The sequence below is a fragment of the Antrostomus carolinensis genome, unplaced genomic scaffold (genome assembly GCF_000700745.2).
Source record: "Antrostomus carolinensis isolate BGI_N321 unplaced genomic scaffold, ASM70074v2 scaffold8737, whole genome shotgun sequence".
In the NCBI taxonomy this organism is placed as follows: Eukaryota; Metazoa; Chordata; class Aves; order Caprimulgiformes; family Caprimulgidae; genus Antrostomus; species Antrostomus carolinensis.
The window spans coordinates 29,127-46,438 of record NW_010326580.1 but is presented as its reverse complement, the minus strand read 5'-3'; the positions used below and the strand labels follow the sequence as shown (position 1 = coordinate 46,438).

The 17,312-nt window shown below is 39.1% G+C and overlaps 1 protein-coding gene across 1 annotated transcript in view; it reads right to left on the bottom strand.

The window, feature by feature from the left end:
- The window catches only part of LOC104527802 (ras GTPase-activating-like protein IQGAP1), a gene marked incomplete at its 3' end in the record, with an annotated part of 45,181 nt that extends 28,754 nt beyond the window's left edge, over positions 1-16,427 (bottom strand). Inside the window, exons 1-10 of the mRNA XM_029085871.1 lie at positions 16,417-16,427; positions 16,076-16,232; positions 14,755-14,832; positions 12,924-13,000; positions 7,655-7,722; positions 7,188-7,301; positions 4,028-4,206; positions 3,308-3,395; positions 2,605-2,768; positions 1,998-2,085 (exon numbers count right to left, since the gene is read on the bottom strand). Of these exons, the coding sequence (XP_028941704.1) occupies positions 1,998-2,085; positions 2,605-2,768; positions 3,308-3,395; positions 4,028-4,206; positions 7,188-7,301; positions 7,655-7,722; positions 12,924-13,000; positions 14,755-14,832; positions 16,076-16,232; positions 16,417-16,427 (1,024 nt within the window). The remainder of the gene's footprint in view (positions 1-1,997; positions 2,086-2,604; positions 2,769-3,307; positions 3,396-4,027; positions 4,207-7,187; positions 7,302-7,654; positions 7,723-12,923; positions 13,001-14,754; positions 14,833-16,075; positions 16,233-16,416) is intronic.
- Positions 16,428-17,312: the final 885 nt, after the last annotated feature.

Below are 17,312 nucleotides of genomic sequence, written 5' to 3'. Positions count from 1 at the left end.
ACCTAACTCAGCTAGCTAGAACAAGCCTGTCCTGCAACACATTTTTATTGTCCATTTCAGGATGCCTGGTAGAAACCAGCCAAACATGTTGGGGAGTTGGAATTTTCAGTAGCTGAACTGAAAAACCATGCACTACTGCTAATAGGACTTCCTCTGAATGCTACCACATGTTCCTTTCTAAGTGTGGAAGACCAGTCAATCATAAGCACTGTCATCTTGAAATTATCCCCTTCTCTACAGCTCAAATTTCAGATTAAACAGACCACCCTTTCAGAACCTGAACAACTCGCCTGTTTTGCTTTTTGCTGAACTGACTTCAACAGAGGTTTGAACCCCAGTAGAAAAATGCTGAAGAACTGTTCCCACTTGGACAGCTGCAGAAACCTTACAACACCTTTTAGCTTAGTCAGAGCCACCATAATTGCACACCTGAAGGAGACAGATCTGAGGAAACCCAGGCCAGGACACACCCAGGAACATGTTTTACAAGGGACCACTCTGGTCTTGAGCAAAGGGAAACAACCTTGAAGGTTAGAGCACATATGGAAGAGTAAAGAATGACAATTAGGTAAATGTCATTTCCATCAGCAAAATAACCTCAAACTACTCCACCTTACCATTTGGCTTTTCTGTATACTATTATCCAGGGAATGTTTTTAGTGACCACTGACTGCTCAAGTCTGTACAAGATTGCATGTACAGCAGCCACCATTCACAGTTCACATATGCAGCAACATTCAGATCTTACCATACAAAAAGAATTTGAAAACTTTTCTAAGTAACCAGGTCCATCTAAACAACCCCCTTGCCTCTGATTTCAATTGCTATGAAGCATGGTAATGTGAGCCTGTGTTGTTCTTGAAGGCTCTCTCTAGTGGGCCTTCCTGAGGTTAGAAAAAGGAAAAGCTCTCAAAGCTACAGCCTGGAAGCTTTTATAGAGAAGAGGGTAAAGAAGAAAAGAGTCAGAATCCACAAATGGACTAGAGTAGCTCTGTAGTCAATAACCAAGCTACTGATTTCTATCTAATTCAGGAACTGAGCATGCAACTTGCAAAACACACTTTACATTGTTCACATTCCAATAAAAACCCCACTATTTTTTACTTTTCAAACCAAACGTAAGAAATAAGTTGTTCTCCAGATCACTGTTAGTGCTCTTCATACATCACAATTTTCTTTCTCATTTCCTTTACCAAGGAGCAACTCTTTTGGAGAAAGTACTGCTCACCATGTCTAACTAATCTAAAATAGGCTAACATTTGAAGTAGGAAGTCCAACTTATCTTCTGGCTTAGGTTCACCTCACAGTTGCACATTACAAAAAGCAATCAGCCTGGATTCAAAGCATTGGAAATAATACCAGAGACAAAACAGCCACTAAGCCATGCCCAGATGTAGCATGAAATGACAGCAGTTTAACCAAAGCTGAACTTCCTAGCAAAGAAGTTTCCAGTCAAAAGCAGCAGTACATGCACTGCAAATTTAGATCCCCCTTAACTATATTTTTTACAAATTTTAATATTTGTCTTGTGACATTCTTAGCAGGCTAAGAACAGGTTAGATTTAGATATGTGTGTCTGAAAGTGAGAATAATTTTCCTCTGCGATGTGATTGCAAAATACTTTTCCATGTGATCATTTGATTTTAATTCTACAAGGATGGTCATTGTTCCCAAGTGAGGATTAATACTGCACTTATAATATTTGTTCAAGCTACCAAGCCATGCATTGTCATCAGTTTTAGCCTGTGTTTACCAGAGGCTCAAATTATTCAAAGAAAAAAGTGTTAGCTACATTAGATAAGAGTATACCCAATGCAGCGCAGATTGGTGAATTGACAATTGTGACACTAAGAAGAACAGTTACAAAAACAAAATGCAATGCATATGGTTTCAGTTGGAGAAACCTTGTTTACATGCAAGAAATAGTGTATTCAATTAACCAGCTTAACATAATTAAACAATGATGGTAAAAAATGAGTATTAAAACAGTTACTCACTAAGCTTGTGAGCCTCAGCTTCCACATTGGCAACACTAACTTCTTTCTGTATTTCACTTTTGTCGAGCATATTTGGAACCCCTGCTATCTAACAGATCAGAAAAAAAGATTTAATTATGCTTTTAAGTTTGATGGGAGATAAGGATTAAAACCCCTTGATTGGGATTTGATTTGATTATACTGTCCCCTGTGCATCAAATACAATGTCACAGTAAACACAGCATTAATCTTTCCCTTTGACTTTCACCTTACTCAAAATTAAGGATTTTCTCATTAAAATACAATTGACTTTTTCATTTGCTGTTAATGATTCAATATTACATTTTATTGCTCTCATAACCCATATTCAAAGCAAACATAGTATTAGGGGCTGCATGCTATATCTCAAATTTTCTTCTTATATCTTAGTTACTACTTATAAGGGCATCATGCTCTATAGAGCAAATGCAGCTACCTTGGTGTCCATTAGTACATCAGTTATTCTAAAACCTTTATAAAACTCCTTCATAAGTGATACTACTGAAGGCAGAGTAAAGGCAATTTCTCTCTGCATTAAAATCAGAAAAAAAATGGAAACTGATGTGTAGTGCCCATTCCATTGAATTACCTGCATTTTCTGTTCTTTAGAATCGCACAATTGCAATAGGTACCATGAGGAATTTTGCGGCAGAACTTCAAGTAGGCTCAGAGCAGGATGGTTCAAACCTGCTATTAGTGCCACTTCATCTTGCCGGTCAATAGCCTCATTCACTTGGACTAAAGCTATGTGAACTGAAATGAAAACAATGCTTATAAACAGCAAATACACTTTTGCAAAAAGAAGTCCATTGCTGCCATTGTCTCACTTCTTGTAAAAGCTAACTAGAGTGGCAATCTTTATCCAGCAGAGGATTATCTATTTCAAGACCAGTCCTACAAAGGGAGTCTCCATCTCTGTGTGAGCCCATGTGGGAGCAACAGCTATGGAAGCTTATGAATTTCAGCTATATATAGAAGAGGGGGTCAAAATTTACAGTATTCTGCACAAAAAAGAAACTCAAACATAATGAAACAGAGCAGGCAATAAAATGATTTGATTCTGAACTGAAGAATCCTTACAGCAAAAACCACACAGACATTAGCCCCCTGAAAGATTAGTAAAGAAGGAGCAGAAAGAAAAAACTGTTGTAGACAGATATTAGCTACTTCTGCATGTTTTATAAGTTTCCACAGAAATATTTTGTTTATTCCTGTGGATTCAAGTCATGTTCAGCTGGAAACTGGGAGATCACATTACGTGTACACTTCCATAGGATCCAGAGGTGGCTTACTGTTTATCTTATTGATATTGCCTTGAATCTCAGCTTGTGTCAGCAGCTCCTCATAGACGTCTCTCTCTTCTTCAGAGATCGTGTCATTCTACAAAAACAAAATTGTTGCTAGTACACACAAAAACTTTGCAGAGAGAAAAGCTACTAGTGGGAGTCATTAAAACTGCATCAGTTGAACTATTTTCTGGATGTATTTGTAAAGAAATTTGTTGACCACATGAACTAAAAAAATTAGCACTTCATGGTAACTGACTGAGCAATATTTAAAGCATTTTCTGCTTCATGTAAATCTAGTGTAACATTTTTCAGCTACAGAAAGCATTAGCGCTCATAAAAAACAAAGCAAATAATGTCACGTTAAAGATCTGTGTAAGAGGTTATACTTTATGCTCAAAAAAGGTGTCATTTGTTTTGCATCTTTTTAATTTCTAAAGCAGCTAATAGAGGAAAACCAGTCTCTTTTTTTTAGTCTGCCAGTATTTTATCCTTTGGTCAAACTTAAGCTACATCATACTCATTAGTAATCATACTCTTAAAATTGACTGTCAGCTTGTTGCATTAGTATTATTTATCTTAATTAGCTTGAAAGTGGGGTTTTTTTCCCCGTAATTGCACTAATTTTAACATTAATTTAAGTTAATCTTTAAAATGGTTACACTACAGCATGAGAAGCAACATGAATGAACATGTATACTAGGAGTGCTAATAAAATACCACTACCTTAAGTCTTGCATTTGATTCTTTTCTCCTTTTAGCTTCAAAGAGTTCATTCTGATAGTCCTGTGCAAGTTTCTCATCCACGTTTAACAACATTGCATTTGGGTTCCTCAGAGTTGCAATGGTTTGCTCAGCTATTCCCTTCTCAATAGCTTCGTTAATCGCTATTACTGCTGCATGCACTAAAACCAAAAGCACAATCCTAAATTTCAGGAAGTAAAACACATTCAAAACTATCACTGTTTCTTCTGATTTATTTGAAATTAGTGTTTAATAGATGTTCAACAATTTACACGTTCCCCTTCAAACATCCCACTGCTAATGTTTCCCTAGACTGCAGCAACAAAAGCACTCAGTGTTTGCTCAAAGTTGGCACATTGCTGTCTGACTATATTCGCCCTTCTACCAAATAGAGTTTACTATTTTCCTGACAGAAAATAGAACATGAGTTACATTTTATTGAGTCCTATGTCATTTAGAAGACAATTATATGCAGGAATTTAAAACATTTTCAGTAGTTTCTCTTAAAGCTGCTTTTGTGTCCATAAAGATAGGAGACATGAAAGTATTGTCTGAATTAACTATATCTGAACAATAGATACTGCACAAGAATAAGGAAATTCAAACTCCAGGAAACATAGTACATAGTTAAAGACTCCCCAGGCAAGGTGCAGCCCTGCACACCACATCTAAGTCTGCCTGGGATGAACTGGCTCCTCTCCTAACTGAGGATCCCCATGAGCAGCCAGGGAAACAGAGAAACAGTGATGTACCGGTACCCTACTTCTGTCACCTACAGGTTGCCCAAAGAAGTCGTGAATTCTCCCTCCCTGGAAGTGTTCAAGGACAGGTTGAGCAAGGCCAGTTTTGAGCAACCTGGTCTAGTGGAAGGTGTCCCAACTCATGGCAGTGGGGTTAGAACTAGATGACCTTTAAGGTCCCTTCCAACCCAAACCATTCTATGTTTCTACGATTCTAAAAGGCGAAAAAGGGGCAGAGGATTCACCATAGTCATTGACCAGCTTAAGTCTTAAACCTTTCCTTTGAGAAACAAGAAAACTTCAGCTACTAAACAAATACTTGAATCCCAAATTTATTTGGGAGTCAGAAATGCTCTTGTTTTTCCACATAGCAAATTTACATAAATGTACAAAATTAAAGCCACTTGCAGCTGAATGAGGTGCAGAGTAATAGCTAACACACACCTCCCAGGTATTCCCTGCACACATTTGGCTCTAAAATCAGTCTAGATTAAGGATTTTAACTAGAGCTACAGTTTATCTGCACCTTTGTGTTAAAAAGAGATCCCAGTGATTGTCTGGTGGCACATTAATCTCGAAGATTTTACAGACATTAAAGGTTAGGAGAGATGTGGACAGGTATCGGTGGATGTTGTGAACACAGCTACCAAGAGAAAGTGAGAAGCCTGACTGGGCTTGAAAGTGTAGCCTGGAGACTCCGAATAACAGTGAGGGTTACCTGCAGTATAAGCTCACTTTGAAAGTACTTGAGCTTAGTATTTGCACATGGATTTCTACTATTGCTGACAACACAGCAGTTGTCATCAGTGGTTGTTTCACTTCATGTCTCCATTTGCTTACTTCATTTCAGAAGCAGTGTGGTAGACCCTTTCCTCTGGCAGGATCTCCACATCCAACCTCACTAGTGCATGAGGGTTCCTGTAGCAGATGTTTCCTGTTCTGGGGCAGGGCATGTTATCTACAGCACACTCCTTGCCCAGAGAGACAGAGTTAGCACCAGGAAACTCTGCTTTTCTATGGACAACTGAAAACACTTTAGAAGTTGAAGGAAACCCTATGCACACTATAATAAGCTTGCAGAGAAGGAAGTTGCAGCCCTTTCTTATTCGGGGAAGGAAGGAAAAGTTTGGTAGTTACTAAATCTCTGAAAATTTCCTAAAAAAAGGAGACAAACTACCCCCACGACCAAAGGCAGTATTTGAAGAGCTAGCTTTGCAGAAGTATGCACATATTAAGCTATAGCAGGCTCCAAAATATAGAACACAGGCAGTGAGGAAGTATGTTTTAAGTTAAGGTCTGGAAATTTCAGCACACTAAGATAATGGATAAGCTTGTTTCAATTATGACACTTTGCAAGGTTTATCAAGGTTGCAATGGAACTTAATTCTAACACAGCCTTTACTTCCCCCACTGCCCCTTGTACAGTCTATGGTATGTAACCAGTTTGTATTAATGACCCACTGTGCCATTGAACATACTCAAGCCAGCCTTTCTGTTCTTCAGGTTGCCCTTCTGAAAAAGGGTAGGATTTTGAACAAAGTCTCCAGAGCTCAAGTGTGGATTAAGTGGACACACTTCATTTTATGTCATTTAAGTTCATGTTGTGGTTTTTTTTTTGTTGTTGTTTTTTTTGTTGGTTTTTTTTTTTTTTTTTTTTTTTTTTGTAATAAAGTACTTCATTCCACAAAAAAATGAAATGGGGAAAAAAAATAGGCTCCAGCAGCAAAAAACCATTTAATTTGGATTTTGATTGGAAGCTGTTCAGGATAGACTCAAAAGGACCATAACTGTGAATCAATCCCCCCAAAAGGAAAAAGCTTATTTTGGATGCACCAGCAGGATGTGCCCTGCATCAGGGTTCTGCCATGCTGTGGGCCACACACCAGTGGTCTGACAAATCGAAAGCTGCCCAGGGAGGCAAGTGGTTCCTCCACATATGTACCACCATACACAAGAGAGTTGTCTGTCTGTAGCCTTGTCCTCAGCAACCTCATCAAGTGTTTCAGAAAAGCTACAAGAGCCCAACACAGAAAGGAGGCACAGAGAAGACACCTGGTTCCCATGGTCATCTCCATTGTACCCACTAGGGTGCAGAAGCACATGCAGAGCTCAATTAATCATTCTAGAGAAGCACTAGCTATCAAAACATTCAACCCATGCAAAAGATTGTAAGAAATCTTTGTTTCTAGTATCACTTCATATGATTCAATGGAGATGCTCAAAAATGCAGACTGAAAAATTGTAAGATATCTGTAACAATGATGCAGTGTGATAGTAAGTGAAAACTTGCTTGCTTTCTTGTTATTTATTAAGAAGTGGCAAACCAGGTGAGTTAAAACACGAAGTATTTTGTTAGTGTTCTGTCGAAGTATCGAGTAGAAAACAGTAAGAGCCACACTTACATGCAGCTTCATCCACTGATAATTCACTGGCCAGAATCCCACCAATTTTACTAAAGGATGGCATCTGTATACCATACTTCTCTAGCTCCTTTCTCATGTTGCTGATTTCTTCCTCTGTTTACATAAAAAAAAGAAATATTATTAGAATAGAAGCATAAGAATTTCATTATGAATCACCATACCTACAAATACAGGTGCAATGTTTTTGAAATCAGGGATTCTTAGCAGTTTTTCCTCCCCATTTTAAAGGAATCTAAGATACGACAAGTATTCCATGCAAATTCACTCCCTTCTGTCTTTCAGAGACTGACATTCATTAAAAATAGCAACCTCCCATCTATTTAATTAATATGTGTTCAGAACAACCTTGTGGGAGGAGAAAGACCATAATAGAAAATATGCACAATGTTAGCAGATTTACTAGGTGAAGAAACCATCGACATATGATTAGATAAGCAGTTTATTACCTGTAAAGTCTACTTTTCCCAGTAGGTCCTGGATCTGCGGTGCTAATCCTAGTTTGAACAGATATAAACTGCAAAGAAGAAAATTAGAATTAAAAGTCCTGTATGTGGCTTAAGTGTTCACTTTCTGTACAAGACAAAAGTGTTTTTATGAGGCTTGTCCTTTAACCCAAGACTTTCACAGGCCAACACAAAGCAAATTAACCCTACAGTTTTCCTTATGCTGTATTTTTAAGTCTTACAGAAAGAAAAGTATTTTTTGACTTGATGTTTTAAAGAAGCATCTCTAAGAAAGAGGCACTATCAGCATATCTGAGATCACAGGGGATGTGTAAACAAGTAGAAAACCTTAGTGGAAGACAATTAAAGAAATTAAAAAGCTACCATTTAAAAAAAAAAAATCAAGATGTGAATGCACTTTAGAACAGCTTATAGCTTTGGATCTATGTACTGTTTTGACTTGCACTATTACATCCCTGAAATTAATAGCTGAAGATACACAAATCACTGACACCTTTCTTACTAAGTGTAGAGGATCAAGGACCATCTCAAATCTATCTGTGTCATTAGCTATTTAGCTTTTGGAAAATGAAGAAAGTTCAATTTAAAGTGCTATCCAGGAACTAATATTTTGTTTCATATAGCATGAAAAATATTGATACTTATTATTCCTAGAGCTCTGGGGTGCTATCTTAAACAGCTGAGTACATCCATATTTTCTCAATATCTTCCAAACATAAGGCACATATTTATCTACAAAAGAATGCTGTTTCTATAATTTATGCAATAAACAAACAAATTTTGCAGGAAGGAATCAAAAAGGTAGTTTTTAAAAACAAGACTTAAATAATTCATTCCTCCAAAAGGATTATTTTGCACCTCTGTTTTAAATGACTTCACCCTCACTTCACACATTGCAAATGTGCATTGTGGCTTAGGGTTTTTGTTTCTACAGAAGCACATTTCTTTTTTGGGTTTTGTTGCTGGGTTTGGTTGTGGGTTTTTTGCTATTAGCAAATTACAGGGTAGTATTTCAAAGCAAGTATTTGTAGCTATCACATTTATTTGAGAGCACCCAGAATCAGCTTTTCATCTTCCATGCTACCACAGCTACTTGTCTGCCCTGTCATGACCTGGAGGTATACAACAGCACATCTCATACAGGACTACACTCTTAACTGCTGCAGCCCCCCAAAACAAGGGCCATTGTGATTCTCCTTTCAAAGCAGTCTTAAATGCAACTTAACTATAGCAGGGAAAAAAGCCACATTACTATAGCAATGAACCAGATTCCTCTGTTACCCCGATCAGCTGGCCAGTCTTTCCTTGTGGGTTTTTAAAGATATTTTACTCTAAGTTTGAGACAGGGACACAGTCCTGGACAAATCACTGGGTGTCATACAAACAGTTATGGAGATCAGCAGCATCACGGGACTATGCTGGCTTTTTGGGGGTCACCACAATAAAAATACAGAGGAAGAAAAGGTGATACGAACATTAGAGACTCAAATTTTTGCTGTTTAGTGCTTCCAGGAGGATATTGAGCAGTGTGTGTTACTTCCTATGCTCCTTTGAATAAAGTTATTCACCACCAGGTGGTGCTGAAAATGTGCTTCAAGTCTTGTAGGGAACAAAAAGACTCTTCTACTCTGTATTAAGGTATAATTTCACTTGAAACAGCTTGCCTAATGCTTTTGTGGTATAACTTGAACCTCCGGGAACCCACATAAAAATCAAAATCAGGGGGTCTTGGGGTTAGGAAATCTGAATATGAGGCATCAGGAGCAAGGGAGAAAAAGGGGAAAGAGCAGTCCCCAGGTGAAGTTCTTTTTGCATTGCCCACACAGATCTGTAGTTCATATCAGGTTCATGGTTCATATTTTATGCTTAGTTCATGTATAACATGCCATAAAAAACAGATATGAAAATAGCGTGGTTTGGGGTTTTTTTTGGGTGTGTGGGGGGGTGTTTGTTTTGAAGGGGTTTTTTTGTGGGGGGGTGTTGTTTTTTGGTTTGGTTTGTTTGTTTTTTAAGACATGTGCTTGTTATTCCACTTCCTGGAAAAACAATGTTTTGAAGCTGTCCAGCTTCAGAAGTATAGTTTGTCCAGGTTGTAGTAGTGATCTGCTTACAGAGATCACATGAAAACAAAATTTTTCAGAGAAAAAAAAAATCTCACAAGCCTTGCTATTTATGAACAAGAATCACTGTTAGTATCTTAATTTAAATGAAGCAGTTCTTAACCTCATTTAGTCCTGGAACAAATCCAAATCAGCTTTCACGAGAAAAATGGTGCAAGAAATAAAATCTATGCCTTTGTATTTTTCAAGTGAGGCTTTTAAGTGTTGATGTTTCAACAGGAGAAAAGCAAAAAGGTAATTATATTGAACAGGACTCTAGCAATTGTTTCCTAAGACACTCCTTCCCACCAGAGCAGTGTATTCAACAGTACAAGTTGTTCCACATAGTGTAAGTGCAATGGTTTTAATGTCAGACTTGAACCAGGACATATCCTAAAAATATATTTAAACTATTTTGCTTAGAGTTATTGTCTAATCTTCAGGCCCTCTAGAAGCTCTAAGATTGGCAAAACCCCCAAAAAACAAAGACTTTTCCTGTGAAATGTTAACATTTCAGGTGTCAAATAGACTCTTTAGATAGAGGTTTTTTGCTCCTATTACCTACAGTTAAGGCTATTTCATGCTTCTTAAAGGGGTAAATTAAAATTAATCTCATCAATTTTAAGCACTTAAATTATGCACACTGACTGTGCATAAACAAATTAATGTAGAAAAAAATCTCAGCTAAAGATGGCATATGCTACAGTTGCAAAGGTGAAGAGCCTGCTTGCAATTTCTCTTTCTAGATGCTGTGGTGCTAGATCCTGAGAACAGGGACACAGACTTTTCCAGCTTTGGTGAACCCTGTGATTCCCTGGAGAGGATGCAGGGTAGAACAGGTGGGGTGCGTGGCATGGAGCTGGGGGGACAGACACCAGCAGTTCAGAAGTTACAAGAGCAGAAGGGGAACAGAACTGGACTCCCACATCTCTGTGTTCCTCGGATGCCAGCCCAAATGGGAACACTGCTGGCCTAGCAAGTCACCTGTCCTTAATTCTGTTGTTTCCCAGACTGCTTTCAATGTAGACTGTATGCCATTCAATACCAACACTGGAGTTTGATTTTAAAGACTTCAGTGAAGGGCTTAGGACATGCATTTTAGGAAAAGGCATGGAAATAAATGAAGCTCAACAACTGCTTCTTCAATTCTTACATCCTGCATAGGTGTAGGACCCTACACTTTAATTGGAAAGCATCGTAAGTGAAAGCACTGCAGACCTACTCCCGTTCAGTGTGGCTTGACACATTTGATATGAAGTTAATTTCTAAAATAGTGGTTTGTAAGAACAGAGTTACAGCATTGTGTTGATATGCAGCAAGGAAAAGTAATTTAAATGAGGCATACTTGGAAGTGAAAGCTGGGAAAACACAGATTAATTCCGATACTGGCATAAATCCTGGGGTATGTCAAGATGGAGAAAGGAAAACTTCTACCAAAGGTCAACCCATTCATTGCAAAATTCAGTTCAGGATGAAAAGAGTTATTGCCAAGACTCTTATAAACAGGAGACAGAGTTACTTTTTACATGGGCAGACAGTGATAGGACAAGGGGAGATGGTTTTAAACTGAGAAAGGGAAGATTTAGGTTAGATATTAGGATGAAATTTTTCACCCAGAAGGTGGTGAGTCACTGGAACAGGATACCCACAGAAGTTGTGGAGGCCCCATCCCTGGAAGCACTGAAGGCCAGGTTGGATGGGGCCTTGGGCAGCATCATCTAGTGGTTGGCAACCCTGTCCACAGCAGGGGGGTTGAAAGTATATGATCTTTAAGGTCTCTTCCAACCCAAGCCATTCTATGATTCTATGATCTTCAGAAGCTATCTGACTGTTGAGGTTTATTGTTCACGTAGCATTCAAATCCACAGTTGATAAAGTTCTACTCTGTACATGATGAAGCAAATATTGGAAAACATTATTGTGTTCTTCCACCTTGTGCAAAACATCCGAGAAGCCCACAACGTGGCCAGAGGGGCACACTGCCCACTGTGTCAGTCTGAGCTGGTTAACATCAGAGCCCCAGGCATCCACTTCAGGAAATACTTCAAGCTTACACAAGACACTTGCTGACAGAACAGACTGCACTACCAAGTTTTAGGCAAGAGCTGCCCCCAGACAGTCCTGGTGATACTGTCTAGTTAATACTATGCCAGGCATAACAACTTCAAGTGGCAACACTTGTCAAAGATGACAAAAAAATACCAGGGTTGTCAGCTCCAAACGTCTAGCACTTAAAAGAAATATAATGAACTTTATTGGTATGTCTTATTTTTTGGTAGTGAGTGCACATAGCAGAGTGCAAGAGCAGGCACATAATTTCAAGGATTATACCTTAAAAAAATTTCAGTTACATCATGTATTGAATAGTTCCTGACCAATAGCCCTGGAGCAGCTGATGTGCCTTTGAACACCATTAAGAAGGTACAAGAGTTTGGGGCAGGAGTTAATTGAGTTCTCTGCAAGCCTAGTTGCAAGAAAGTAATGAAAGAAAAAGGTCTCCATGTGCAGGAAATGAGTTAGGAGACCCACAGTAGGGAGGAGCTGTCTGCCAACACCACTGCCCCTCACACCAGGGACAGTACGAGGCAGATGTTTGTAACTTTTAGTACTCAACATCAAGAAAATCCTTAAGGCAGGACAAAAAAATATTTAAGTTCTACCTTCAGTAGTGTAGGCAAACATTCAAACTCAAGCTGCTCAGAACTTTAAAATCTTGGAAAATGTTAATTTTTTCATGAATGACCTCAGAATACAGTAATTTTTTACTCTTCTTCTGGGACATAAAGATGTCAGTTCTTCATCACTTTCACTCTAATCAGTATGTCTGCCCCATGGTTGTACTAATATTTTGCCTAGTTTTTGCTCATTTAATTGGTTTTCGTTGCAGTACGTGTTTTGAAATGGTATGTGCACTTTGTGAGGGGGTGTACTCGTTGAGAGAGAATGTCTGTGCTAAATTCAATAGTCTTTCATTTCTGTTTTGAAAATAATTCAGCCAATAGTCCTGACAAAGGGGGACTTTTGTATCCAATTTTAAATTAATGAACTTGTAAATTCTGACAGATTTTTATATACTGGTTACCCCAAAGCTATTTCAAGACACACTCCTAGATTTGGCAGTTACTTTAACTTTTACTCCCATCACTAGTTACCTTAGAGCGTGAATGCAATATATCATTCTAGGGATGTTTTTCCTATCGTAGACATCTGTCGTCTCTGGATAAAAGATCTGAAAAACAAAGAGCACACAGTTAAACAAGAAGATATATTCCTGAGCAGAAAAGTAGCTAAAATGAGCTCTCTGCAGAACCATACCTTAAACTTAAAGAAATTCAGCAGTTACTTTTATACAGTTATGAATTAAGTCTTTTCTGATGTTATTTTAACTTTATCAGTAGTTTTTATAAGGAATTTAATAAAGCATAAAAGCTACTTAACAAGAGTAGGGAAAAAGGAAGACGAGCAGGCAGCATTTCAGCACGATTTTTAGAAAAGTCCCTTTGGCACAAGCTCAGCTAGTAGGGCTTGTCCTCCTGCAAACACCCAAAACCTGGGATGCAATTACAGTTTGCAGAGCCTCAGTACAAGCCAAACCTATCAAGTATGGTTTAAAAATGCAAGATTCTAATTGCCAGCACCCCTAACTTTGTGAATATGTCATTTACAGAGAAAGATATTCAGAGAGAGGAATATCAAGCAATTTAGCCAAAAAGTCACATTGTAATTTCCAGTTCTGGTTCTGCCACTAATTTGTTCCTGGACTCAGTCCCAGTCACTGAACACTGTTTCTCCACAAAAATAAAATAAAAGACTTAGCTAACCGTGAGAGTTGGCAGCATACTTCCAGCCCAAGCCGAGCACTCAGGGCTGCGCCATCCCATGGCTAATAGGACAAAATTAAGTCAGGAGCACAGTGCCCTCTTCATCATTTACTCACAACAGCTTTGGGAGGAGACTCAGAAAAGCTTTTGGCCATGATCATCCTCCACAACAGAAGCAAAATCTTTCAGAGGAGGGATGGCAGGTTGGAAATCAGCCAGCTGAATGTAGGACTCGAGTGAGACAAAAAAAGCCTGACCTGGGAGAAGCAGGACCCTCCCCATCTCTATGGCATTTCTGGGGGCAGTCATGGGTGTCCTTTTCTGCTTATGGACACCTACAATGAGTTTGCCCACAGTGACTGGCCACCAGTCCCTGTAGCCCTTCAGGCAGCTGTCTGAGCATCCCCACTGTGCCTGACTGCAGTGCCAGGGCTGCCCCCACCCAGGCACCCCGGAGCAGCTGGGCAGCCTGGGCAAGGGAGTACTCGCCCTAGGCTGTGCATGGGTGCTGAAATGTCCAAACAAGAAGAGTAGGTGTTTCCACACAGCTGTTTCTTAAAGAATTTTAATCCAAAAAAGACTCACTGGTGCCCAGAAACTGCAGCAGAGCAGGGAGAAGACAAACGAAGACCCATAAGGAGGAAGATAAATATGAGAGGTGACCCAAGAAAGGAGCTGGAAGAAGAGGAGCAGCAGCATAGCCACACAGATGCCCTGGAGCATGAAAGAACAGTCTGGAAACAGGGTAGAGGCAGAGAAACCAGGACATATATTAAGAGGAAGAGGCAGCAAGAGACACTGTGAGAGGTAGTAACCTAAAGGAAGCAAATATTTAAGTTTTCTGTTCTAAAGCATATTCCTTTCAGGTCCCCACAGAGAATGTACTAGCAATAAGATATAGCTAAAACACTGCTAGCATCCCCATTTTCCTTCCCACAGGAGAAGGACCCTGAGCATTTCCACCCACAGCAGCCTCAGCCCACACACACTGGCAGCAGTAGCACATAACTGACACTCCCACTGCTTTCTTCAGGTTTGTTTCCTGAATTACTCCTTCCCCATAAACTTACAGTGAGCAACCATTTATGTTGAAGCAGATGAAAGGAGATAGCAGTGAGTCAGTGCCTTGAGCCAGTTTCTTTGCTAAAATTTAAAAACTTACCTTAGGCAGACCAATGGACTCCATTGCTCTTAACCACTGCACAGTGTTATCAGTGTGTCGAAAATGAAGGCCAGATCTCTATTGGAAACAGAGAAGGAGAAGATGATAAAAACTACATAAAGCAAATTCTCTAATTACTGATCCTCCTGTTGCTTCCCTATTTTATATCCTGAAGCTGAGTTCAGGGAATTTTCCCTTGTTGGAAACTGGAGACCAAAGTGTCACAGCCCGCTACTGAAGTATCCCAACACATTAACAGTCCCACACTGTCCAGCTCATTCTTTTATGTAACATAAGCCAGATTTGTACCCATCTGGGTGTACTGTGACTGAAGTTGCCATTTGTACAGCCTTTCAGTAGTCTTTGGGAGTCAAGGTTGGCTGTCAAATACCAGGAACCACTACCTCCAAAATACAGAAGTGGTAACACTGCTCAACACTGCTGTTAAGGAGAACAGATAAGGAGTTCTTAGTCACTCTTCAGATCTACCTGAATACCTGACCCTCCCTACAGGCTACACCAGCAGCAGTTAAAAGGGCAAAGTGGGAAAGTTTTGTTTGGTTGTCTTTTTAAAATTTTTAAAGAGTCAGGGTAAAGGGGGAAAAGAAGCCTGAACTCAAATTTTTGAGGTTTTCAGGAAAAACATTTAGATATAATCAGGATTCTTAATCATAGTTCTGTTAATCATGTGGGACCTAGAACAGCTTAATTTCTCAACTCTCAAACAGCAGCCAGTGATCACACCTTAAAAACATATATTTCAAATTTTTTCTGCCCTTCTACCTGTTGAGATAATGCATTACATTGTGGGACTACTGCATACATACATACACACACGTTTCTTAATTATTGAGGATCTTTAAGTTAACAAGCAGCTCACACAGGCAGCAAACAAAGTTTAATTACCGGTAGCTTGGTTTTTTGCTTCTCGGTGTTAAATATGGTAAAATAAACACACATTTCTAATTAAGTTAATGTCCTCCTATACAAGATGAGGAAAAATTTGAATACTTATCAAGTTTAATTATTGATTTGTTTTGGGCTGCTATTCCTAATGAGAAGTAATTGTATAAATGCTCATATTCTCCCTGGAGCCAGAAGTATAATTTGTTCAGTTTTAAAAACATTAAGTGACACTAACGTAGTTTTTCTAGGTAAAACATTTCTAACTTATCATGCTGAATTCTTAGTGCTGTGTCTTCCATCTAGTCCTGACAGTCTTCTGAAAGAGATGCAGAAAGTTAACCGACCATGCTTGGGCACCTTTGAGAGCTGGAAGAGACATTACATTTGCCTGTGATAGAAGTGCAAAAGTTATTACCTTATAGCGTGCCTGCTCCACATCGTAGATCTTTTTGTCTGACACCACATTAGGGGCAAAGAATTTTGCAAGTTTTGCAAGGTAAACACCATTTCTTAAGCCTTCTTCCAGCTCTGTAGTTGGGGGCAGCTCTTCTTCCAAGCAGACCTCCATCCACCTACAGAGACATTATTTGAGAAACATTGTTATTTGTGATTTTAATAGAAGTGACACCTTTAATCCACAACCATCATACTCTTTTAATGTCACCACCACAACATAATCATAACAGAAAAGAGACCATAGGCTAAGGAGAAAATTGTTGTATTGGTTCACAAGGCAGATAAAAGTGAGAATCATACCTGTAATGCATGGTCATGACCCTCCAATAACTAAACAATATGCTTTGAAGTATACAACCCTTAAGGGGTCTAACTCATCTTTTGAACAGCACTAAGTTTTTAAATAGACAGTAATTTAAGCTGAAACCAGAAGAAAACATGGAGTGCTGTGTATTATTGAGGTTTGCATTTAAAAAATTCTGTGATAGCTATGCCAGGGCTGAAGCTCAAGAGCATCAAGGCCAACAATGTGCTGAGCGAGGCAGCAGCTATGCTCTACAACCCAAGCTTGCAGCGGTGCTCATCTCAGCACAGAGCACTCCTGCAGCTTGTCCTCCTCCTGCAACACAGAGCAGTTCTCCACATTCGCCTGTGAAACACACGATGCCAGTGCTGGAGGAAGGAGTGAAGCTTTTTGTGGGAAGAGCCCAAGGTACTTTATGCATTTGAGGTCTGCCTGGCAGTGAGTTGGCTAAAACATTCCTGTCACCCATCCATTGGGATGGCTTCTGATCAAACTGAACCCTTCAGGACAGTAAACAAGTTATGTTTTTGAGACTTAGATGTGATAGATATGGTACTAGATAGAAAACAGTAATTATTAAATACATAACCAGTTCAGAAGGCTAGTAACAGACACAAACCCATATTATCCAGTATGTATACATCGAGTAGCCAAGAGAAACTGCTACTAAAGCACTCATGAAAAAGGTTAGCATCCTAATCGCTGGACCAGAAGTTCCTTACATTGGTGGTCTAAGTGTTTTGGCCCTGTGATATTATTCTTATTTCTAGTAGCTAAATCACATTACAAGAGCTATAAATCTGATTAGGTCTTCCTCTATATATTTTTTTTTTTTTTTTGCTTAGGCAATCTCTGCTGTTGTTAGAAAGATATTAATATGGATAAGAAAAAA